Raw genomic sequence first — 21,609 nt, forward strand, 5'->3', positions numbered from 1 at the left:
TCTAGCAGGGCAGATGTTTGACGAACTGACTTGTTGGAAAAATGACATCCTATGATGGTGCTACGTTGACTGTCATTGAGCTCTTCAGTAAGGCCATTCTACTGCCAATGTTTGTCTATGGAGATTGCATTGATGTGTGCTCGATTTTATACACCTGTCAGCGACGGGTGTGGCTGAAATAGCCAAATCCACTCATTTGAAGGAGTGTCCACATACTTTTGTATATATAATGCACATGTGATCGTATACAAATGTAAGCAAGGTTTGAAATTATTGTGTTTTAGTCAAATATTATATATGTTTGGGATTCTTGCGGTCAAATGGGCAGTCTACAAATGATTTGTAAATATGTTCTGGCCCCCCGACCATTCACTCAAGAAACCTAGTTGATGATCCCTGCTCTAGAGCTGTGACACTGTCTGTCATCATGCATCGGTACAGGCTCTACTTGGTTGAGTATGTTTTAACCGTAAGGGTCTTAGTCAATTACCTGTAGATTCCCGTAATGATATGGCCCCAACCATACCAGAAACTCAGAGGAAAATATGAATCTTTTTTTTCAAAATATATTCATGTATAAATGGTGCGATGATCAGAATTAACGCATAGAGTAGGAGTTTAGGGTGGTCGGTCCTACGGTTTAGGAGGTGTAGAAGGTAATGTCGTAAAGCAGAGTGTCGTAAACCAGGTGCAGGGAGGGGAGGTGAAGCAGAGGGAGGAGGGGGAGTGGGGGCGAAAGAGGAGGTGACTCTCCAACAGCATTTAGACACAGCGAAAGGATCATGGCGGATGGCCCCAGGTGTAAGCGCAGAAAGCAGGCGAATCCGAGGAGGAATAACGGTAAGTAAAACTACTCCAATTTCCTTCTTTTCGTGTGGTGAAGTGGACTAGAATGAGTTCTATCGAATTCTCGATTCTCCGAAGACTTTGGGACCCCCGGAGTCGCGTTTTTAGTGGGTCAAAGTGCTGGAAAGTAGCAAGTAAGCGCACAATTATAGCCCTCTGTGGTGTACCGTTATACCTGGCTCGCGACTCTCCCACCGCCTAGCGGTTGAGTGCACCACCCTGGACCGTTATACGCACCTAATCTCGTCCCTGCACTCGCTTTTGTTCCCCGTTCAGTCTCTTTTCGATTTGATTTAAATCCTTTTTCGTATTTTTTTGAGTTTTCAACTTGATAGCTTGTTTCACCTTCTCTATCCTTCCATTTGGCTACCTTTCTAAAACCGGTGTCTGGGAAAAACAACCTTACCTGGTTGTTTTTGCGGACCACGGTAGTTTGTCACCTTCTTTATCAATATAGAAAATAGATTGATGTTCTGAATCTGAAATGAGTGAATATGTGTAAAGGTTGTATTTCTTCAATGCACTTTGGAGAAACTGAACAGTTTCTGTCGCTTTCTATTCGTTTCACGCACCGTAGCAGGTTGCGCGAGCCTTGATAGGACACTTGCTACATCGTGGGCTCGGGCCCACCATCCATGCATTAAAAAAATGTTTTTAATGTGAAAATTGTACTGTTCTGCTGCTTGATCATCTATTCAAATGCTTGCCGTTATGTTAGGTAGGCTACACATGCTACTTTCTGTCTTATTTTTCGTTGTAAATCATGTGTAGTGGAGATGCACGCTTTCTCACAATTGACAATGGCAAGTGTGCATTCAAAAAACATTCAAAAAGTTATTGTTAAGATAAGTAGAAAATATGTAGAATAAGATAATGTTGCTATATAATTAATAAACAGAAATGCAAATGACCGGCGAGCTAAAAAACATTGTTTCTGTAGCATGCATTGTTGGGTAACGTTTTAGAGACTGGGAAGGGTAGCTCACGCGCTGTGCGTGTGAACAAGGCACAGCCTATATAAGGAATGTGCGTTTACATCCACAATCGCGCGCTGGGAATTCAGATTTTATAGGTTTGGTGCCGCGGGAGCGAAACTTGCAGTTGGAACCAACCTGTTCATCCAATGTTTTTTGTTAGATACATCATTTTTTGTTGTTTTTGTTTGTGTTTTGTGTTTGCGGTTAAAAAGGCTGCACTGTAGGGTTGGCTGGGTAGCCAGTGCGTTTTATCCGAATGGTTTTTTTTCTGGCAGTAATTTAATTAATGTAATAGTGAAGTGCTTTATCTGTACGTTTTATTAAACCCGACTTGCAAAGATCATACTCTTCGGGGTTGCTTGTCATTCCGTTATGCTTTTTTGTAAATCCATATCATGTGTTCTCATGTTATTTCGTTATTACTAGTTTGGTTTCACCATCAGAGGTGGGCGTTTTTTACGCATAGGAATAATGTTTGTTTTGTAGGCTGTTAGTATAGGTTTTCTGAAAAAAGGGCAATTTTATCCTGAAGACATGCGTAGCCTATAGCCTCATGCAAGTAGTCAGCACAGCAGCGCAAGTGCTCGAGCCACCCAGCGGAGCCTGCGGGAATATAAGGACATGTTTACTTGATCTGGAAAACGGGGCTTTGGTGTTTCTAAACACCCCCCTGTCAAAACAAACTTAAAATCTCATTTCTGGTGACTGAATACGCTGAGTTAGAGAAGGAATCGTCTCACTGGAATCTGTCTTCCAAAGCAGTGGAGAGCGGCCTCTGTGCCGTGCGCTGCAGCAAATGGCAACTTGTGCAGGTAGAAAAGGCAACGGGTGTCTGTAGGCGCGGCATGCTGTCATCGTATCAATTTGTTGTGATTTTTGTCATGGAGGAGTCGCTTGTTGTGCTTACTGTCATTGTTTGTCATTTTTATAATATAAACGTAGGATATTTCTTGTGTGCCTTGTCTCTGCCAAGGTGTTGATCACAGATCCGTGCATGCCATCATGTCAGTGCTCGGTTGACAACGGTTCATTTGTGCCTTCACACTTTATAGCGGAGTTGTTGTAGCGTGCATTTGCGGCTCATTCATGGTCCGTCGTGAATATTTACTGCATTCGAGTCACCTCAGAGAAATAAAGACGCACCTGGTAGGTGCTGACAGATGATGTAATTTGTACACGGATTAATATGAGTCATTTATATACAATTCTAGAAAATAATGCAAACATATTATTTATTGATATTTTTGCATAATTCGTTTTCTTTTTTACACTTATTTTAATTTCTTCACTTATTTTCCGTTTTGTGTAAATGACATGTCACTGTAGTGTTGCCCATTTGATGTTCATTTAAAAAATAAAGTGAGTTAGCCTATGTTTTATTCCTTATGTTATCTAATTTAGCATACACACTGGTTACCTCAACTGTGTTATGCTGGGTGTTCAGCCTAACAATGGGTTACCAGGTAAAAATAAAACCCCTTTTAGAGGGGCAGTGATTTGATTGCTTTGGGACAGGACAGGACAGGGAGGTTTTCTGGCAGTTACTGAAACCAAAAGGTGTTTGGCGCCAGCCCTGTATTGGTTGTCTTACTGGGCCTGGGGCTGGGCCTGACAGAGCAGAGCAAGCTGAGATCAAGGTGAGCCCCGTCACAGCTGTAAACATGGAGGTGCTAACAGCCGGCCAGTAGGCAGGACAACAGGTGTTTGCAATCTGTAGGACACTGTCTCCACTGGCTTCCTTGGTCACTTCTATCCCGACCCAGGACTAGTCCAGATCCCATCAGGAATAGCAGCAACCATTCCCCGGAATGGTAATTTAACACCGCAATTTGGGAATAGAGGAATGCGGCCCGGTATTAACATTCTTAGCAAAAATAAACAGTCACTCTTGGTCTGTCTTTGTAAACGTGTGAAAGTGGAGGTTATAGGGCCTTCATTTCAAAGGAACCTTCCATATAGGTATTTATTTGAATTGATCAAAGGGTCTCTCTCTCTCTCTCTCTCTCTCTCTCTCTCTCTCTCTCTCTCTCTCTCTCTCTCTCTCTCTCTCCTCTCTCTCTCTCTCTCTCTCTCTCTCTCTCTCCTCTCTCTCTCTCTCTCTCTCTCTCTCTCTCTCTCTCTCTCTCTCTCTCTCTCTCTCTCTCTCTCTCTCTCTCTCTCTCTCTCTCTCTCTCTCTCTCTCTCTCTCTCTCTCTCCTCCTACAGAAGAGGAAGAATGGGTCTGTGGTTCTAGGTTCGGCTTCCGTAAAGCTCTGTGATATAGTACAGGATGTTTATTTGGCTGGTAAAACTATAATTAGTGTGCTGGACTAATTTTTCCCCCTAAATAATATTGAATGTAACCACACGCTGTAAAGTTGTGTGAGAACAATAAAGAAACACTGTGGTTACGCTACAGTTCTTAAGAAAATCAGATGTTTTGGCCGTTCAGGGGGAGAGGGGTGGTGTTCTGTGAGCCGGCATGCTTCTTTAGTGTTTTAAAAGCCATCTGTTAACATTTAAAAGGTCTACCCCTGGTGAGTGGAGTTTAGCAGAAGAGGACATTTTCATTTATCAGTTCTTTAACTTTTGAACAACTTCCTCTGCTGCATATGAAAGTGCCAAGTCAGAGGAACGTCCCCCGCCCCTTCGTCTCCTCACCCCTCCTCACCTCCCCCAGTCCTTTATTCCGGGGGAAGACACAGTATCCAGGGGTGCTTTTGCTTACCCCCTGACCTAGGCACCCATGTGTGCCTCCACTATGACTTCACTTTCCCCCCTGTGCCATTGTTGGGTCCCTTCCAGCATGTCCAATTGTGTTTGTGTTTAAGTCCCTTCAATGAAAGGATCCCGAGGGGTATAAAAGCATGGGGGTTGGCTCTGGACTTTAGTCTCCTCCCCCTGCTCCCTCCCTCCATCCCCCTGACCAGTAAAACCCCTCTGTCCTGTTGAGTTTGGTAGAGGAGGGAGGAGGGAAAGGAAGGAGGGAGGGATAAAGGGGGGGCGGCCGTGAGAGCTGGCAGGGAGAGATGACAGTGAGGTGCTGCTGGAGAGGAGAGCCAGTGGGAAGGAAGGTGGACACTCACTCACTCTGTCAAACACAAATGATCGCTCCCTTTACATGAGAATAGTCTGAGTGTTTCCAATGGAAAGGAGTCCAAAGGATTAATTTTGGGTAGTGAGGCAAACTAAGAAGTAGGATATGACAAGTTAACAACAAATCTCTAGTCGAGGAACTGGCTTTACAGCCCTATTGAGGTTCTGTCTTGTGTTTTGAATAGGCCTAATCATGTTTTCTTCTTTTGCAATTTTTATGTTTCTCCACACGTTTTAAAATGTTTGATATGAAATTCTAATCTCTACACCATTCAATGCACCATGTCACACATTTCAATGATTTCCCAGCAGACAGTTCTGTTTGTGCCCATAATCTGATGACACTCAAACCCTTTTCCCACTGTTGTTGAGGCAGCTTAATGATTAGCAAGCTCCTATAGAGGTATTGCATTAGCCTATAAAAATGTGCTCTCCCTTCCCTTAGAAAAGCAGTTTTAAACCCCAAGTCAGTTTCACTAACCCCCTTAACTACGCTTGGATGTCCTTTATTGGGGTTGTGTGTGGGATGAATGCTTAAATGAACCATTGTGTGTTAAAGCTTTGGTTGGAGGAAAGCCTGAGGAGAAAGAGCCTAGTTACCTTTGCAGTCTGCTCGCTCTACCACATACACTGTCAGTGGAGGAAGAAAAGGCCCATTGAGTGGGGCCGGCGTGGGGAAGGAGAGGCCTTTTCACACTCTGCTTGTGGGAAACTTCTCCCCATACTGGGCATGGCTATTTGCATATGACCCATTCTCTTCCCAGAGACCCCAGTACTGACAGAGGAATCTGTGGAAAGCTCTGAGAATTCATCACAATCTCCCTCAGTCTCACGACACGACACTCAGGTTTTTGCGTTTGCGTTTTTTTTTTAATACGCCAGCCTTTTTTGTTTTTTGTGTTTTGTCCGTGTCATGCTCACTTTTTGCTGAAGGTTTGTCTATGCCTCCTGACTGTATCTTTTTGTGTTGTGTTTTTCCTGTGTGTAGTCTAAGCCCTGTATTTAGTGTTAAACTGAGGCTACGTCCTATAATGTGCTCCAGCAGCAGGCAGGAGTTCCTCCCTATATAACCCAGATAGGGCCCACGACGGAGCTGCGTGACTGGGTAGCCTGGGCTGGACGTGCCGGGGGGCCATGCGGGGGCCAAGGCTGACATAATGAATGAGGAGGAATGAGGGATGGAGAATCAATAATGTTGTTGAAAGGACAGAAATATCTTTGAGTTGTTCAGTTGGGGGTTGGCGAGGGAAGAGGGGGGAGGTTGGGTGTGTAGAGGGGGAGACTATACACGTCAGGCCCAGTGAACTGAACAAAATCATGACGGGGGGCTCAGAAGGAGCAAGAGGAAGACCGGGCCCCAGAATAGGCTCTCGTTCTAGCAAGATCAGGAGCCTTCAGTGGCTCAGATCCAACCAGGGGACTGAGTATACCAACTTATAGATGGAATCTGCGGTACGGGGAAACAGCGCCACTGTCCACCCAACAGCCGTTGTTATTGGTTTTGGTTTTGTTTCGTTGACGTAGCAGAGGCGGGGAGCGTAGGGCGAGCGTCGCACATCAGGGTAACAAATACATTACAGTGCATATGCCGCTGTTCTATCGCACGTGCAATGATGTCAGAGGGGGAAAAACAGCGTTCGTTGTTGGCAGTAACTTCTTTGTTGTTGTAACAGCGCAAACGGATGTGGCAGTTTCACCATTGTCCCTCGGCAATGGAAAAAATGCATTGATTTGACCAATGGAACTTCTGCATGGAGTGTGTGCACTCAGCTGTTTACAATACAATGGGCTTACAGTATCCGTATCCAGCACTGGGATTAGAGAACACTTTAGTGTGTTGTTGTGACCATACAGGAAGTGCCTCCATCCTACACTCTCCTCCTCTTCCTCTCGTCATTACTGACTCCCCAGAGGGAGTCATAGACAGACAGGTGTGTTGGTTAGATGGCCTCACCCAGCCCACAGCCTCACAATTTGTGTGTCGATTCGAGAGGGCAAGAAATGAAATGCCTTCCTCTCTTCATCGCGCTCTCTCCTTATCTCTCCTCCCTCGCTCTCTGTTCTTACATGGATATTGAGACAGGTGCGATAAAAATAAGTCCAAAAAACAAATAAAGTGTCTACTCCTCCCTCTCTTTCTCTACCTGTCCCATAGACCCCGCCACGTGGGAGCTGAAATGATAGTGTCCCGTTGTGTATAGCTTATAGCCGGGGGAGATGGCAGCTCCAGGATCAGTTGGTGACATGTCTTTTTGAATAATGTGTTTGGTGGCTGCTCTTTAGGCTGGGCTAGTCATGTTGGGAGTTGACAGTGACCCTACTGTCTGTTGCCTCATCCTCCGTCTCCTCCTCTTATCCCCCCTGTTCCTCTGTGTCTGCTGCTTCATCCTCTCTTCCCTCCCCTCTCACGCGATCGCCTCTCTCCTTCACCTGCCTCCCCCCCTCCTACTCTCATATTGCCTCAGCGTCCCTTCTCCTCCCTCTCCTCCTCTCCTTCCTCCTCCTCTCCTCCCCTGTTTCTCAGTGGAGCGGTTAATGAAAGGTCTGTGTTAACAATAGGCAGGCAGCAGGCGCTGAGCCGCCAGCCCTGATCATGCCAGTTTGTGTTTGGGCCACAAACTCATCAGTGGAATCTTTGTTCCTCACCTTTAACCTGACAATTCATTCTCAGTTTCCCTGAAAACGTGACAGTACAAAGCCATTGGAGCAATATGGGGACTTTATGCTGACAGATCGTAACGTTTCTTGTAGTGCGTCTTTTTGAGTCACTTACCATTGCTTATCATTATTACCTCCTGGCCTGCATGTACTATAGCTGTGATTATATCAGGCAAGACAGGCATTGGCTGGGGTCAAATGTAGTACACTGTATAGGGAATACTGTGCTATTTGGGACCCAGAGGGACGTGTGTGTCAAGAGCTATCCTAATGATCTGAAAATGTTGACAGAGACTAAAACGGCTCCTGTGATGTCCCTATCCCCAGGCCACCGTTAGTGACTTACACAGGGGCCACACAGTCAAGTAGCTAGCTAGCACACTGCTTTAACAGAAACCCTAGTCACCTTGTTTATTAGTCAGGCAGAGAGGAGAGGAGGGAGGCTACGCTGAATGTCAGAGTCTGTAAACATCACAGCACACAGGAGTAATGAGAGAGAGAGACAGAGAGAGAACGAGAGAGTTAGTAGCCTGAAAACAGAGCGTGGTAGGCAGGGAGGGGAATGGGACAGGCTGGAGCGTAATGTACACAGCATCGTCCCTAGACCCAGCGTCACTGAGCATGTGCAGCTGAGCTGGACCGGCCCTCCCTCCACCCCAACTCTGTGGATGAAGCGTGTGCAACAGAGATATAGTGAGTGAATTGTATTGTTTCAGCAGAGCTCAGTCTGAGACAGGAGTGCTCTCACATTTAGCCATTGAGGCTTCCGCCCAAATGGCAAGATTTTCCCTACAACGTGCACTAGTATGGGCCCCATTTGGGACACATCCCTGGGTGATGAATGAGTTTGGTCTGTAAACAGCTTTATAAACGGTTTATTCCCCTAGCTGTTACACCGCCACCACCCCATATGCTGCTTCCCCTGATGTCATTGTTCTCTGTGTTAAGTACACGTCTCTGGGGAGTTGGTGAGCTGTAAGCACATCTCTTTGGTGTTTTTTGCTCTTCATTACTGTAGGCCCGTTGGTCAGAGGCGGCATGGCATTTTCTTGCTTACTGTCCTCATTTGATCAGGTTTCTGTGTGTCTAGCTACCTACCAATACTCACCTGATGTCATTGACTCTAGACTAGAGCAAAGTACACCTACCTACTGTAGCTACCTCTCCAAGCTCCACCCCTCAGACTCTCTGTCAACTCTGGGAGCAGAGAACCCTGATCGAACCACTGACTACCCTTTTGACCCGTCCCCCTCTCTGTTATCGTTCAGGTGTTTGGCCTCAGCCTCGCTACACACGCTTCATCCACAGAGTTGGGGTGGAGGGAGAGAAGGAGTACAAACGTGGTCGCTATAGCCAGACAGTCCCACATCTGTCATCCTCTTAGCCATAATGACATCATCCTTGCCGCGCTCATTACTCAGGCACCGAGCTTCCTGTCCCGCTTACACAGAGGGAGAGCCAATGAACCGTGGGTTTTAATTGATCATGTTTAGAGTCATATGACACCATTAATTAGTGCTTGTAGTTGTTTGTGTGTTTGTTTGTTGTTTCCTGCTGCCGGCTCGTGGTGTGTTCTAAACAGAGGACCAGGCATCATTAGGCGTCTCATCTGTTAGCCGCGCGCCACTGAGCTAGCATCACATTATTTTGTAGCCTGGCACTGGTGGTGCGCTACCTCTCTCTCTCTCTCTCTCTCTCTCTCTCTCTCTCTCTCTCTCTCTCTCTCTGTCTCTGTCTCTGTCTCTGTCTCTGTCTCTCTCTCTCTCTCTCTCTCTTTATTTCTTTCTTTCTCTCGCTTTCTCTTTCTTTCTCTCTCTCTGACAGCTGCCAGGGTTCTCCCACTCCAACATGAGCAGGTGCTGCAGGCATGCAGGAACTCACTACAGCACTCATAAATAACACCTGACAGAAGTCTTGGAGAGAGTTGGAAGGAGGGATAGAGAGAGAGAGAGAGAGAGAGAGAGAGAGAGAGAGAGAGAGAGAGAGAGAGAGAGAAGAGTGAACAAGATTTAAAGTTTCCTCTGGCATGAGAGCTATATCAAGGAGAGCAGGGCGTGATTCATGGTCAGCTCTGTTCCTCAGCCTCCTGCAGAAGGAGATGCTGCTGTTCACCGGGGGCAATGTGAATGAAGTGGCTGCCTACCCTGCCTGCCCTTCTCAAATGTATTTGTTCACCGCCTCCACTCCCTTTCTTCCACCAACTACCCATTCAAAATGTAAGCCAAATAGCCCACACTTTCATGCCACATCAAATTAGTAAAAAAATACATTTTACAAAGAGAAGGGCACCACACAGACAGAGGGTATTGTCATTGAGGTATCTTTTGCTGCAATTAAGAACCGAAGAGCTTCTGAACAACGCTAATTGTCCGGCACTCTAAAAGCAAATGAAGTGGTCAAACAGGAATTACATTTCATGCACACTTTAATAATCTCTCACAATAATGAACTTGTACCGCAAAGAAATTAAATAAAAATGATAATGCAAGAACATGCGTTTATAGCCCAGGCTACTTCAAATCTTCAGTCTGTCTTTAGCCACTTCAGGACAACTATCGATCACTCATTCAGTCAATCACTTCTCTGATTGGCTAACCTATGAACAAAACCAGGAAGTCTGTAAGATCACCCAGGATGCAACCTGAGCAGTCTTTATAAAAAATGGTGGATAAATGAAGGTAGTTCACGCAGGCTGGTCTACTTAAGGGGGTGGCTCTCCCATAGACACCAATGTGATAGCAGCTGGGTCTGGTCTACTTAGTTCATTGACTTCCATTGAAACAGAAGAAATTAGGGAGTGGAATGTCTCGCTTCCTCTTCTGTCTCTGGTCTTTATCTCTGTCAAAACAACAGTGTTCCTTGCCAGGGTTACGCCCCAAATGGCACCCTTTTCCATATATAATATAGTACACTACCACTTTTGACCAGAACCATATGTGCCCTGATCAAAAGTAGTACACTGTATAGGGAATATGGTGCCATTTAGGATGCAGCCTAGGTCTGGTCCTAATCAGCTAAAGGCAGCAACCCCAGCCCCTGTGGAAGGCAGGGACCTATTTAAGGCTTCTTGTTGGGAGTTGGAACATAAAGGACTTGGGTTAGGAGGACTAGCTGTGCTGCCATATCGTTTTAAAAGCTCTGTGAACTTAGCAGAAGAAAACAACTTTTGTGAGAACAGTATCAACATGTTAGTTGCGTCAATTGAGGGGTACTGCAGGAATGAGAGGTCATTTATCTCAAATAGCTGCAGACACAGGTTTATAAAAGAGGTCTGACTCTGGCCTCACACGGTATAGAGCTGCCGTCTGTAACCTCTTACATAGACCTGGTGTGCTGACTAAAGATGGTTGGTTTTTATTATTTGTTTGTTATTTGTTTGATAGGAAATTGTCTATTAACCCTGTCACCCATTGCTTTATCAAGTCAAATTCTCACCCATTGAAAATGACACAATGTGTCCCATCGTCCTTTCTTTTGAGTGTGTGCCTCTGGCATCAAACGTTTCCCCAACACCAACCTGCCTTCAATACAAATGACCCGGTCCTTATTCTGCCATCTATGCTAACTGCCCTCATTCACTGAAGCGCCCTCCTGACTTCTAAACAGGGCTATAAAGACGCTTCATTCAACCAGTAAAAAGCCCCCCTGCCCAATGTGTGTGTGTGTACCCCCCTGCCCAATGTGTGTGTGTGTATCCCCCTGCCCAATGTGTGTGTGTGTATCCCCCTGCCCAATGTGTGTGTGTGTACCCCCCTGCCCAATGTGTGTGTGTGTACCCCTCTGCCCAGTGTGTGTGTGTGTACCCCCCTGCCCAATGTGTGTGTGTACCCCCCTGCCCAGTGTGTGTGTGTGTACCCCCCTGCCCAATGTGTGTGTGTGTACCCCCCTGCCCAATGTGTGTGTGTGTACCCCCCTGCCCAATGTGTGTGTGTACCCCCCTGCCCAGTGTGTGTGTGTGTGTACCCCCCTGCCCAATGTGTGTGTGTGTACCCCCCTGCCCAGTGTGTGTGTGTGTACCCCCCTGCCCAGTGTGTGTGTGTGTGTACCCCCCTGCCCAGTGTGTGTGTGTGTACCCCACTGCCCAGTGTGTGTGTGTACCCCCCTGCCCAGTGTGTGTGTGTGTACCCCCCTGCCCAGTGTGTGTGTGTGTACCCCCCTGCCCAGTGTGTGTGTGTGTACCCCCCTGCCCAATGTGTGTGTGTGTACCCCCCCTGCCCAGTGTGTGTGTGTGTACCCCCCTGCCCAGTGTGTGTGTGTGTACCCCCCTGCCCAATGTGTGTGTGTGTACCCCCCTGCCCAATGTGTGTGTGTGTACCCCCCTGCCCAATGTGTGTGTGTGTACCCCCCTGCCCAGTGTGTGTGTGTGTACCCCTCTGCCCAGTGTGTGTGTGTGTACCTCCCTGCCCAATGTGTGTGTGTGTACCCCCCTGCCCAATGTGTGTGTGTGTGTGTACCCCCCTGCCCAGTGTGTGTGTGTGTACCCCCCTGCCCAATGTGTGTGTACCCCCCTGCCCAATGTGTGTGTGTGTACCCCCCTGCCCAGTGTGTGTGTGTGTACCCCCCTGCCCAGTGTGTGTGTGTGTACCCCACTGCCCAATGTGTGTGTACCCCCCTGCCCAATGTGTGTGTGTGTACCCCCCTGCCCAGTGTGTGTGTGTGTACCCCCCTGCCCAGTGTGTGTGTGTGTACCCCCCTGCCCAGTGTGTGTGTGTGTACCCCCCTGCCCAGTGTGTGTGTGTGTACCCCCCTGCCCAGTGTGTGTGTGTGTACCCCCCTGCCCAATGTGTGTGTGTGTACCCCCCTGCCCAGTGTGTGTGTGTGTACCCCCCTGCCCAATGTGTGTGTGTGTACCCCCCTGCCCAGTGTGTGTGTGTGTGTACCCCCCTGCCCAGTGTGTGTGTGTGTACCCCCCTGCCCAGTGTGTGTGTGTGTGTACCCCCCTGCCCAGTGTGTGTGTGTGTACCCCCCTGCCCAGTGTGTGTGTGTGTACCCCCCTGCCCAGTGTGTGTGTGTGTACCCCCCTGCCCAGTGTGTGTGTGTGTACCCCCCTGCCCAGTGTGTGTGTGTGTACCCCCCTGCCCAGTGTGTGTGTGTGTACCCCCCTGCCCAGTGTGTGTGTGTGTACCCCCCTGCCCAGTGTGACTGTGGCCTTCCTTGTTCTAGTGCCAGGATGTAGCCAGTCTTCCTTGTTCTAGTGCCAGGATGTAGCCAGTCTTCCTTGTTCTAGTGCCAGGATGTAGCCAGTCTTCCTTGTTCTAGTGCCAGGATGTAGCCAGTCTTCCTTGGCATCGTTGCCATCGTGGCACCATGTACAACTCACTGATAATATATCTGTGTTATGTAGAGTTATCCTATATTATATGATGTTGTTAATGTATGTAGTGTTAAGTCTATTCTACACTGAAAAGAGAAAGGTTCTAAAATGGTTCTTCCTCAGCTCTTACGGTTCCTTGGAGAACTCTTGCCCGATAAAGAACCTTTGAGATAAGTGTGGGGTTCTTGGCGTGGCATCTACGGTTCTTCAGAATTCTAAAAGGTTTGTAAAATGTATGGAAACCTGCAAATGTGTCCCTTTCATAGCACACAGTAAAATGGTCAGTGTTAAATAGTGTTGAATTTTCAGTGTAACATTTCTAGTGTTGATTCAAGAGTTAAATTAACACTGTAAAGAGTTAAAGGTGCTACACATAGGATTTTTTTGAAATTTTTGCATTGTAATTTCAGAAAATGTCCATATTATATCTGGCGCTAATAGTGGAATGATAGTGTGTCACAGTATTACTTACCCGCCAGTGTTGTGATTGGCTGCGATATTCACCTATTGATTTCTACCGCCGGAGCGGCGTCTCTTGTCAAACTAAGCTGTTCTGACTTTGTGGCTGTGTTATGGAAATTGCTCTGTCATTTCCTGGTTGCTAAAATTCTACACTGTTTGCTCAATTTCAGTTTATGTGAGAAAACAAGCACAGAATAGTGGAGGGAATCATTGTACCATCTAAATCGCTTTGAAATATATTTTCGATAACAAAAAATATTGTTTTTACAGCTGTTTAAAGTCATTTTTTCTGATCCTAGATCTGTGCCTGTATGGTCAACTTGACCTCTGGAGTGTAGAAACACCAAAGGTCCATATTCACAAAGCGTCTCAGAGTAGGAGTGCTGATTTAGGGTCAGGTACTCCCTCTTATTTATTATTAAAAGGCTAAACTGACCCTAGATCAGCACTCCCAGGCCTGAGGGGAGAGGCGAGTCAGGGTTAGTGGAAGCTCACTTCCTGTTGTTGACGCTGCCGTAACTTGTGTTGGGCGAACAAGGTGATGGTGCTGCCATGAGATTACCCGTGAAAGTCACATGGTCTGTCTGCATGTGTTCTAACATTGTGTGTGTGTGTGTGTGTGTGTGTGTGTGTGTGTGTGTGTGTGTGTGTGTGTGTGTGTGTGTGTGTGTGTGTGTGTGTGTGTGTGTGTGTGTGTGTGTGTGTGTGTGTGTGTGTGTGTGTGTGTGTGAGATCTGGTTTACTATGCATTCCTGACCTCCACCTGAATGATGACCTGTGAATGAACTGCTTTTTTTTCTGAGGCCACATGCCTCGCGCCTGCCACCCAGCCCAGCAGACCTGGTGGGGCTGTTACTACCAGAGGTTTGGACCACGGCTGCTTTGCCCCTCAGTAACATGGGAAGGTATTTGGCCTTCACCAGACTCTCTGGAATGGATACACATATTTTGTCTGTGGGCACTTTGTTACATTATCCACTGATGTAAAATACCATCATAACTGAACTAATAAAATGCTTTGCTTGATCAGATTCACAGACTGATTCATCCAAGACTCAGTCAGATTGCAATTCTCTATATACTGTATATTAATGTAAATCTTGCAATAGAAATGATTACGTAATGTTATTTCCCCCAAAATGGAAATGTCTTAATATGGTAAAGGCCATGGTAAGGTTTAGCATGGAGGACACTGACTTTCCACTTAGGCCTTAATTCCCTGAGTCAAGCAGCCCCCGTGTCCTCCCCCTGGCTGGCTAATTTAAAGCAGTGCCTTCTTAATCGAATGCCTGTCTAATAAATCAATTAGATCAAGAGGAATCTCCTAACTCTGGCTGGCCTGTGGGCTGGCCTGTGGGAACGTCTCGTCTCGACAGGGAGAGAGAATGTTGCTACGCCCTTCTGGAGTCACAACTGAAGGAATCTTACTGTATCCCCTCTATCAGGAGACATGGAAGGAGTTGTCAATCAATTCTAGAAATGGGAACTAAAGGAATCTTACCTAGCTACAGTATTCTCTGATTGTATCAGCAGTCACGGAATGAGTTGTAATTCAATCAACTCCACATAGCTGTATTTATAGCCTATGCATACCATACGAGTGCCCCTTTAAACCTCTGAAAACGAGGATACTTTTTTAAGGTAGCAGTACCTGTAGCATGTTCGCAAAATGAAGTGTTTCTTTTTGCATTATCTGGTGGAAGAGGACCTCCTAATGCAAGTCTCTTGTAGGATTAGAATATTGTACGATTATGAAGATTATGTATGCGCCCCAATTGTAGGTGCTGTTGTAGGTCATGAGTATTTTTAGATAAGTATTTAGTCATACTCCTGTCCTATAGTCCTATACCTGGATTGCTAATCTAATCTAGAGATGCATATTAAAGGCCCAGTGAGCTCAAAATGTGATTACCGGACTTTTATATATATTTCCTCACTATGAGGTTGGAATAATACTGTGAAATTGTGACAATAATGATAAAGCCCATTTAGTGTAAGAGTTATTTGAAAAGACTGCCTGAAATTTCACCCTGTTTTGGTGGGATGTAGTATTGGCCTGCATGGTGACATCACCAGGCGGTATATATTAGTTATTAGACCAATAAGAAAGAAAGTTCCAAACCTCTTTGCCAATAATAGCTAGTTTTCAGTTTTCCCTCCCCACTCAGACCACTCACAGATTCTTGCTTGAGAAATTGCTGTTTTTTCTTTATTTAGCATTTCAATTGAAAACAATCGCAATAGGTACTTCATTGTTATCACGAAATGATTTGATATTGAGAAAAAAAACATCTGTATTGGACCTTTAAAGCCTGCTTAACCTACCAGTATCATGATATAGGCTAGCAGGGAGCCTACCCTGCTATTAAAATACAGATATGGAGGATTACTGTCTCTGTCCGTCTGTCCGTGAAAAGGCGATTAGGTGGCGGGGGGGAGACAGATTGGATTTAATGTGTGTGTTAGACAAAATAATTGCTGCTGCATCGCAAAGCTCTCATGTAGGGAATGATCTGTTCATGTCTGCCCCTGACCCCCCTGTGTGCGACGTGTGCATGCACAAACACACACATGCACAAACACCTCCCTTCCCGCATGCCTGGCTGATAATTACAGCATCATAGCACCCCTACTTTAGAAAACACAACGACAATGTGACTAGACAGATCCACATAATTCTATTTGGGATGAAGCTATGGTCTGGCTTTCCCCTAAATAATGCCTGTGACTCAGCATCCCTATTTCCTGTTGAAAAGAGAGAAAATAACCTCCAGAGATGTATTTATTAAGTCCTGCTTCCTCCCAGTGAGAGGCCTGTCTCTCCTAGACCTCCCCACTCACACTGCTCTGCTGTAGGCGTCCTCTCCCATAGACAACCTCCTCTCAACCACTCACCTGGCTGTAACCAGGGAGGTTTTGACCTTCTCCTCTCAACCACTCACCTGGCTGTAACCAGGGAGGTTTTGACCTTCTCCTCTCAACCACTCACCTGGCTGTAACCAGGGAGGTTTTGACCTTCTCCTCTCAACCACTCACCTGGCTGTAACCAGGGAGGTTTTGACCTTCTCCTCTCAACCACTCACCTGGCTGTAACCAGGGAGGTTTTGACCTTCTCCTCTCAACCACTCACCTGGCTGTAACCAGGGAGGTTTTGACCTTCTCCTCTCAACCACTCACCTGGCTGTAACCAGGGAGGTTTTGACCTTCCCCTCTCAACCACTCACCTGGCTGTAACCAGGGAGGTTTTGACCTTCCCCTCTCAACCACTCACCTTGCTTTTTTGGTAGTATGTGTTGTGAGATTTTAGGCTGGTGAGAAAGGGACTGTTACGTGGATGTAGTGGGTGTGTTTAAGTGGACACACATGTAGTATCTCAACCTCCAGATGTCCTCCAGATAGGCAATGTGTGGGCTGTGCCCTTTACCTAAGAGATACACACCGTGTGTGGTAGTGTGTGCTTACACTATGTGTTTGTTTGTTGATGTGTGTGTGTATTTTCTGTCTGTGTGTGTGTGTGTGTGTGTGTGTGATTCCCACCTTTTGCCCGAGTCTGTCCCGAGCTTGTTTATCCCCAAGGGCGCCTCTTTGTAAAGCAGGGGAGGTTTAATCATCTCACTGACACATGTCCTCGTTATCACCCTAGATTAATGAGCTCGCCATTAATGAAAAAAGCAGGAGTTGCTAACCTCCCGCCTCCCTCTCTCCTCCACGTTTAACACCAGCCCGGAGGAGAGAGGGAAAGCATGGAGGAGGCGGAGAGAGAGAGATAACAGGGGTTAAAGAGAGCGAGATGCCGTAGAGAGAGAGAGAGAGGGAGGAGAGAGGGGGAGTAGGAAGATGATGCTTAGCTCTCCCCAGGTGGGATGACATCACTCTGAGGGAGGTATGATGTCTATCAGCTCTGTTTATTATCCATGAGAGAGAGGGTGTGTCTGTGTATTACTAGCCCTTACTGTCTGTTTGCCTGGACACAAGCCTCCTCCTCTCTCTCTCTCTCTCTCTCTCTCTCTCTCTCTGTCTCTGTCTCTGTCTCTGTTTCTCTCTCTCTCTCTCTCAGTATTGTTGAATATCCTTTTGCTTTATGTATCTAGTGTGCTGATGGCTGAGTGAGGTTTCCTATGTGACAAAGCCGGTGTGATGACAGATAAGGACTGAATCACAAATGGCACCCTATTCACTATATAGTGCACTAGTTTTGACCAAAACCATATGGCCCCTGGTCAAAGGTATTGCACTATATAGGGACTAGGGTACCATTTGAGAAGCAGCCAAAGCCAGTGGGTTGATGGATAAGGTGTGGATGAGACAGGAGAGACGGGTGGCAGGTGCAGCTAACGGGGAGTGTAATCATCAGATACCAGAAACCAGCAACAGGAAATCAAGGTTGTCGTGGCAACCTGGAGTTATTGATTAAGTGGTCATCTCTGAGCTCATGCTGCAGCAAGGGACCCGGGTGGAGATGGTACTGGCAGACTGCGTCCTTTTACAAGCAGAGGATAGGGGAACAGGAGGAGTGATGCACCGCTCTCTGTCTCTGGAGAGAGGCAAAAAAAATGTTTACTTCTGTGGACTTAGGCCCTAGTCTTCTCCCTCTCTACTCGTCTTTCTTTCTTTCTTTCTTTCTTTCTTTCTTTCTTTCTTTCTTTCTTTCTTTCTTTCTTTCTTTCTGTCCCTATCTCCCCTCTCTCTCCTCTCTCTATCTGTTTTTCTTTCTCTCTCTCGCTTGCTCTCTCTCCTCTCCCTCTCTTGCTCTTTCTCTCCTCCTTCCCTTCCCTCTCTCTCCTTTCTCTCCCTCCCTCCCTCCCTCCCTTCCTCCCTCGCCCTCCTTGCTTCTCTCCAGTCTGTGTCTCTATATAAGGCTGTGTACTGAGACGTTTCATTGGGTGTTTCCACAGCATTAACTCGCATGGTTCAGTCTGATTTATGGGGCTGTGGCAGACAAGGACAGTTTGCTTTTCTATTTTACTAGAACCACTCGACCAGACCAGCCCTGCTCTGCATGATCCCAGTGATTTAGGGCCATTGCTGTAAATGCACTGATCACTATGTAGCCTGTAGGTTATTGGCTATATTCATAATTAGCTGATGGCGGTGTATAGCGTACATATTTAGAATATTTCACCGTTTGGCTGACTTGACTTGACATTCTCGTGGTATCTTCTTTCAGTGTACGCCAGATCTTCTCCCCTCTCTCAGGACAGGCTCACTGGTCATCTCGCCCAATCCCAAATCCCTACCAGATGTCTCTCTTCTCCCGCTGTCGACACCCAGTGCTTTGGTCACACCTGGCTCTGGCTGTGGAGTGCTAGGCTATCGGACACTAAGACAGTGTCTAATGGAGGAATGATGCAGCCTGCAATTCTCTGCCAGATAACAGCTGGGCAGAAGCCTGAGGTAACACGGGGGAACAATGAGGAGGAGGGTTAGACCCCCTCTAGACTGCCCTGGGAATCCAGGGTTCTCCTCCTCTCCCGCTCTCTTTCCTTTTCTTAACTTGGTATAAATGGGTCTTCCCTGTTGGGGAGTTAGACTTACAATATCTGGGGTGTTGAGGCTTTCTCTCCGTTAGGGAGAGTTTCATCCTACGTAGGCAGACTCCATGATCGTGCGTGGGCTCGCATGGAAATCGAATCTGGCTAGGCAGAGGCACTCCCTGATGCACCACTCAAAAAAGGGGATTTCCTGCTCGCCTTAACACAGGCCTACTATGATGATCACAAGTGATTCAGCTCATCTTTCTGATTTATCCCCCCTTCAGGGGTTAGAGAAGATAGAAGCACAAGCTCCTTCTCCTTCCCCCTGGTCAGGAGTGGTCTCTCCTCACACCCCCTCCAGTCACACTAGACTAGAAAACAGAGCAGCTCTCTGTGCCGGGTTCCTCTGTGTGACTCTGTCCTGTTAACCCATGACTGCCGAACTGACTACCAGCCCCCAATATAGTCACTCTCACAACAACGCTGAGAGATGGGTGTGATGGCTGGGTGAAAATCACCCCGATGAGTCACTCACTTCTGGAATGACTAGAGAGGTGAGTCATAGGCAGAGTGGCCCCTAGAGAACGGAGCAACAGCAACACCTGAAGGGTCTACAGCAATGTAAACAGAGACCTCTGTCTCCTGCACCACACTGTAGATGCTTGTGAGTGTGCATGGGGAATGTACCGTTGTTGTCCATTCTGAGCTCAATAGCACAGCCCTGTTTAATGGCGCCACGTGTGACTCAGCGTTCATTAGATGTAGACAGGCAGACCGCAATCTCCTGGAGGCTAGAGAGGAAGCCAGCCAGTCGAGCTTGGTGTAAATGGTCAGGACGTCCGAGCACCGCAGTTTAGCCTGAGTGACAAGGTGGACAGCTGCACCTACGTGGGTACCATTTAGCCACAGTGGTCTTTGTCACAGACGAAGAGATTCTGCCTTACACGTTCACTTATAAACTGTGCAACTCATCTGTCTGTTTTATCGATGAGTGCGTGTTGCTTGGTGTGGAAGCTGTGTGTGTGTGTGTGTGTGTGTACGTGTCTCCCAGAAATTCCCAGCAGAGGTTCCTAGAGGAATGGAACTGAGGACGTCTGGGTTGTGGCTGTGAGAGAGGGTGTGAGGGTCCAGTCTGCCCAGTCACTCATTCCCCAGAGAGAGCGAGAGAAGAGAGAGAGAAGCCGTCCGACTGCTCCGGAATGTAAACAGGGGAGCTAAATAAACTGCTATGTGGGGCGGAGGAGTGCTCTGGGGAGAGAGAGAGAGGGTAAATTGAAATTGAATTGAGAGGTAGAGAGAGCGAGAGAAAGGAAAGGGACAGAAAAGGAGAGAGAGAGAGTTTACTGTACATTTTTATTGTTTATTTCACTTTTGTTTATCATCTCGTTCACTTGCTTTGGTAATGTTAACATGTGCTTCCCATGCCAATAAAGCCCTTAAATTGAATTGAATTGAGAGAGGGTGGGGGAGAGAGAGACTGGAGCCCAGGGAGTTACTTCAGACCAGTGACTGAACCTGAGGGAGCATGGAGCAGGAGTTATGTTAAAGAGCACTAGAGGACTGAATATAGATATATAGAGGAACAGGGGCCTGTGGAGGGCCAGCGGGGAGCTCCAACAAGCTGCCCCCTTCCCTCCTCTAAACACCTTATCCACACCCTAAAATAAGATGCTCTGACAGACATGTGACACCTTGCCTTGGGACACCTTGCCTTGTGACACCTTGTCATGTGACACCTTGCCTTGTGACACCTTGCCTTGTGACACCTTGTCTTGTGACACCTTGTCTGGTGATACTGGCCCCACAAGTTCTCAAATACTCTCACCCCTTTGAAGTACCTTAATGTTAAAGCAAGTTCGCCAAAGATGATAAGTTGTAGTCAACAGGAGCAGAGGAGTACCCTTACCGATGATCAACCTCGCCTGAGACATGAAGACTTTGTTACCCTTTAGTTCAGCGGGCTAATACAGTCTGATGATAGCGCTGGTTGGTTGTGCTTCAGAAGCAGTAGGCCGACATTACAATGTAGCCAGAGCTGAGGTTACTCTGCCGCCAGAGATGGCACAGGGAGAATCTCAAATGCATACTCCTCGCGTCCTCTGTTCCCTCCTCCTTCTCAAAACCCATTGGAAGAGAAGGTCAGAGGGTAGGGACCTCTGTCTTTCTCGAAAGGAACAGAGGTGTTTTTGTATTTTCTGTTCTTTTTCTTCCTTTTTTCGGTTGCCCTTTCCAAATGGAGCTCTTCTTATTTATTCTCAAGGTAGATCATAGACAAAGGAGTACAAATTATAGAGCCTAGACCCAATGTCGACAAGCGCCCGCTCTCGGCCTCCCTTTTCGGAAGGGCATTCTGTTGTAGTAAGGTTCCTATTTGTCCATGGTTTCTATAGAAATGGTTCTCTGCTTCAGTCTGCTGTACCAATTTGTCTTCTGTTCTGTTCCATTCACTCACCTTTAAATTTGACGTTTTTAAAGCAAGTTGAAAGTTGTCCCTTTAAAGAGTAATTTCTCTGCTTCAGTTCGTTGTACCATTAAACTCTGTTCTGTTCCATCCATGGTGTGTTGGAGGTGATAAACACTACTGTCAGACCTGTAGGTGTTGAGACGTCATCCTTTATTCATCCCCATTAAAACAGCAAGAGAATTGCCTTTGCCAGTTGTTGCTGTACCTCTCTCCATTAGACAGGAACATGCCCACAGAGAAGTACATTATTGATATGTGTTGAGTGGAGGAGGATGAGGATAGGAAGGGAGGATGAAATATGCATCACGGTGGTTCTCTTAGGGCCCCACGGAGTCGTGT

At 46.9% G+C, this 21,609-nt stretch overlaps 1 protein-coding gene across 2 annotated transcripts in view; it reads left to right on the forward strand.

The window, feature by feature from the left end:
* The first annotated feature begins 737 nt into the window (after window positions 1-737).
* Window positions 738-21,609, forward strand: part of LOC129822834 (zinc finger E-box-binding homeobox 1-like) — a 68,446-nt gene continuing 47,574 nt past the window's right edge. The window contains exon 1 of one of the 2 annotated variants that reach the window (XM_055881277.1): window positions 738-840. In XM_055881277.1, coding sequence (XP_055737252.1) covers window positions 783-840 — 58 coding nt within the window. In that variant the 5' untranslated portion in view covers window positions 738-782. Of the gene's footprint in view, window positions 841-1,859; window positions 2,636-21,609 lie in introns of those variants that run through there. The other variant, XM_055881278.1, reaches the window with a different exon arrangement.

Source organism: Salvelinus fontinalis, chromosome 25 (assembly GCF_029448725.1).
Source record: "Salvelinus fontinalis isolate EN_2023a chromosome 25, ASM2944872v1, whole genome shotgun sequence".
Lineage (NCBI taxonomy): Eukaryota > Metazoa > Chordata > Actinopteri > Salmoniformes > Salmonidae > Salvelinus > Salvelinus fontinalis.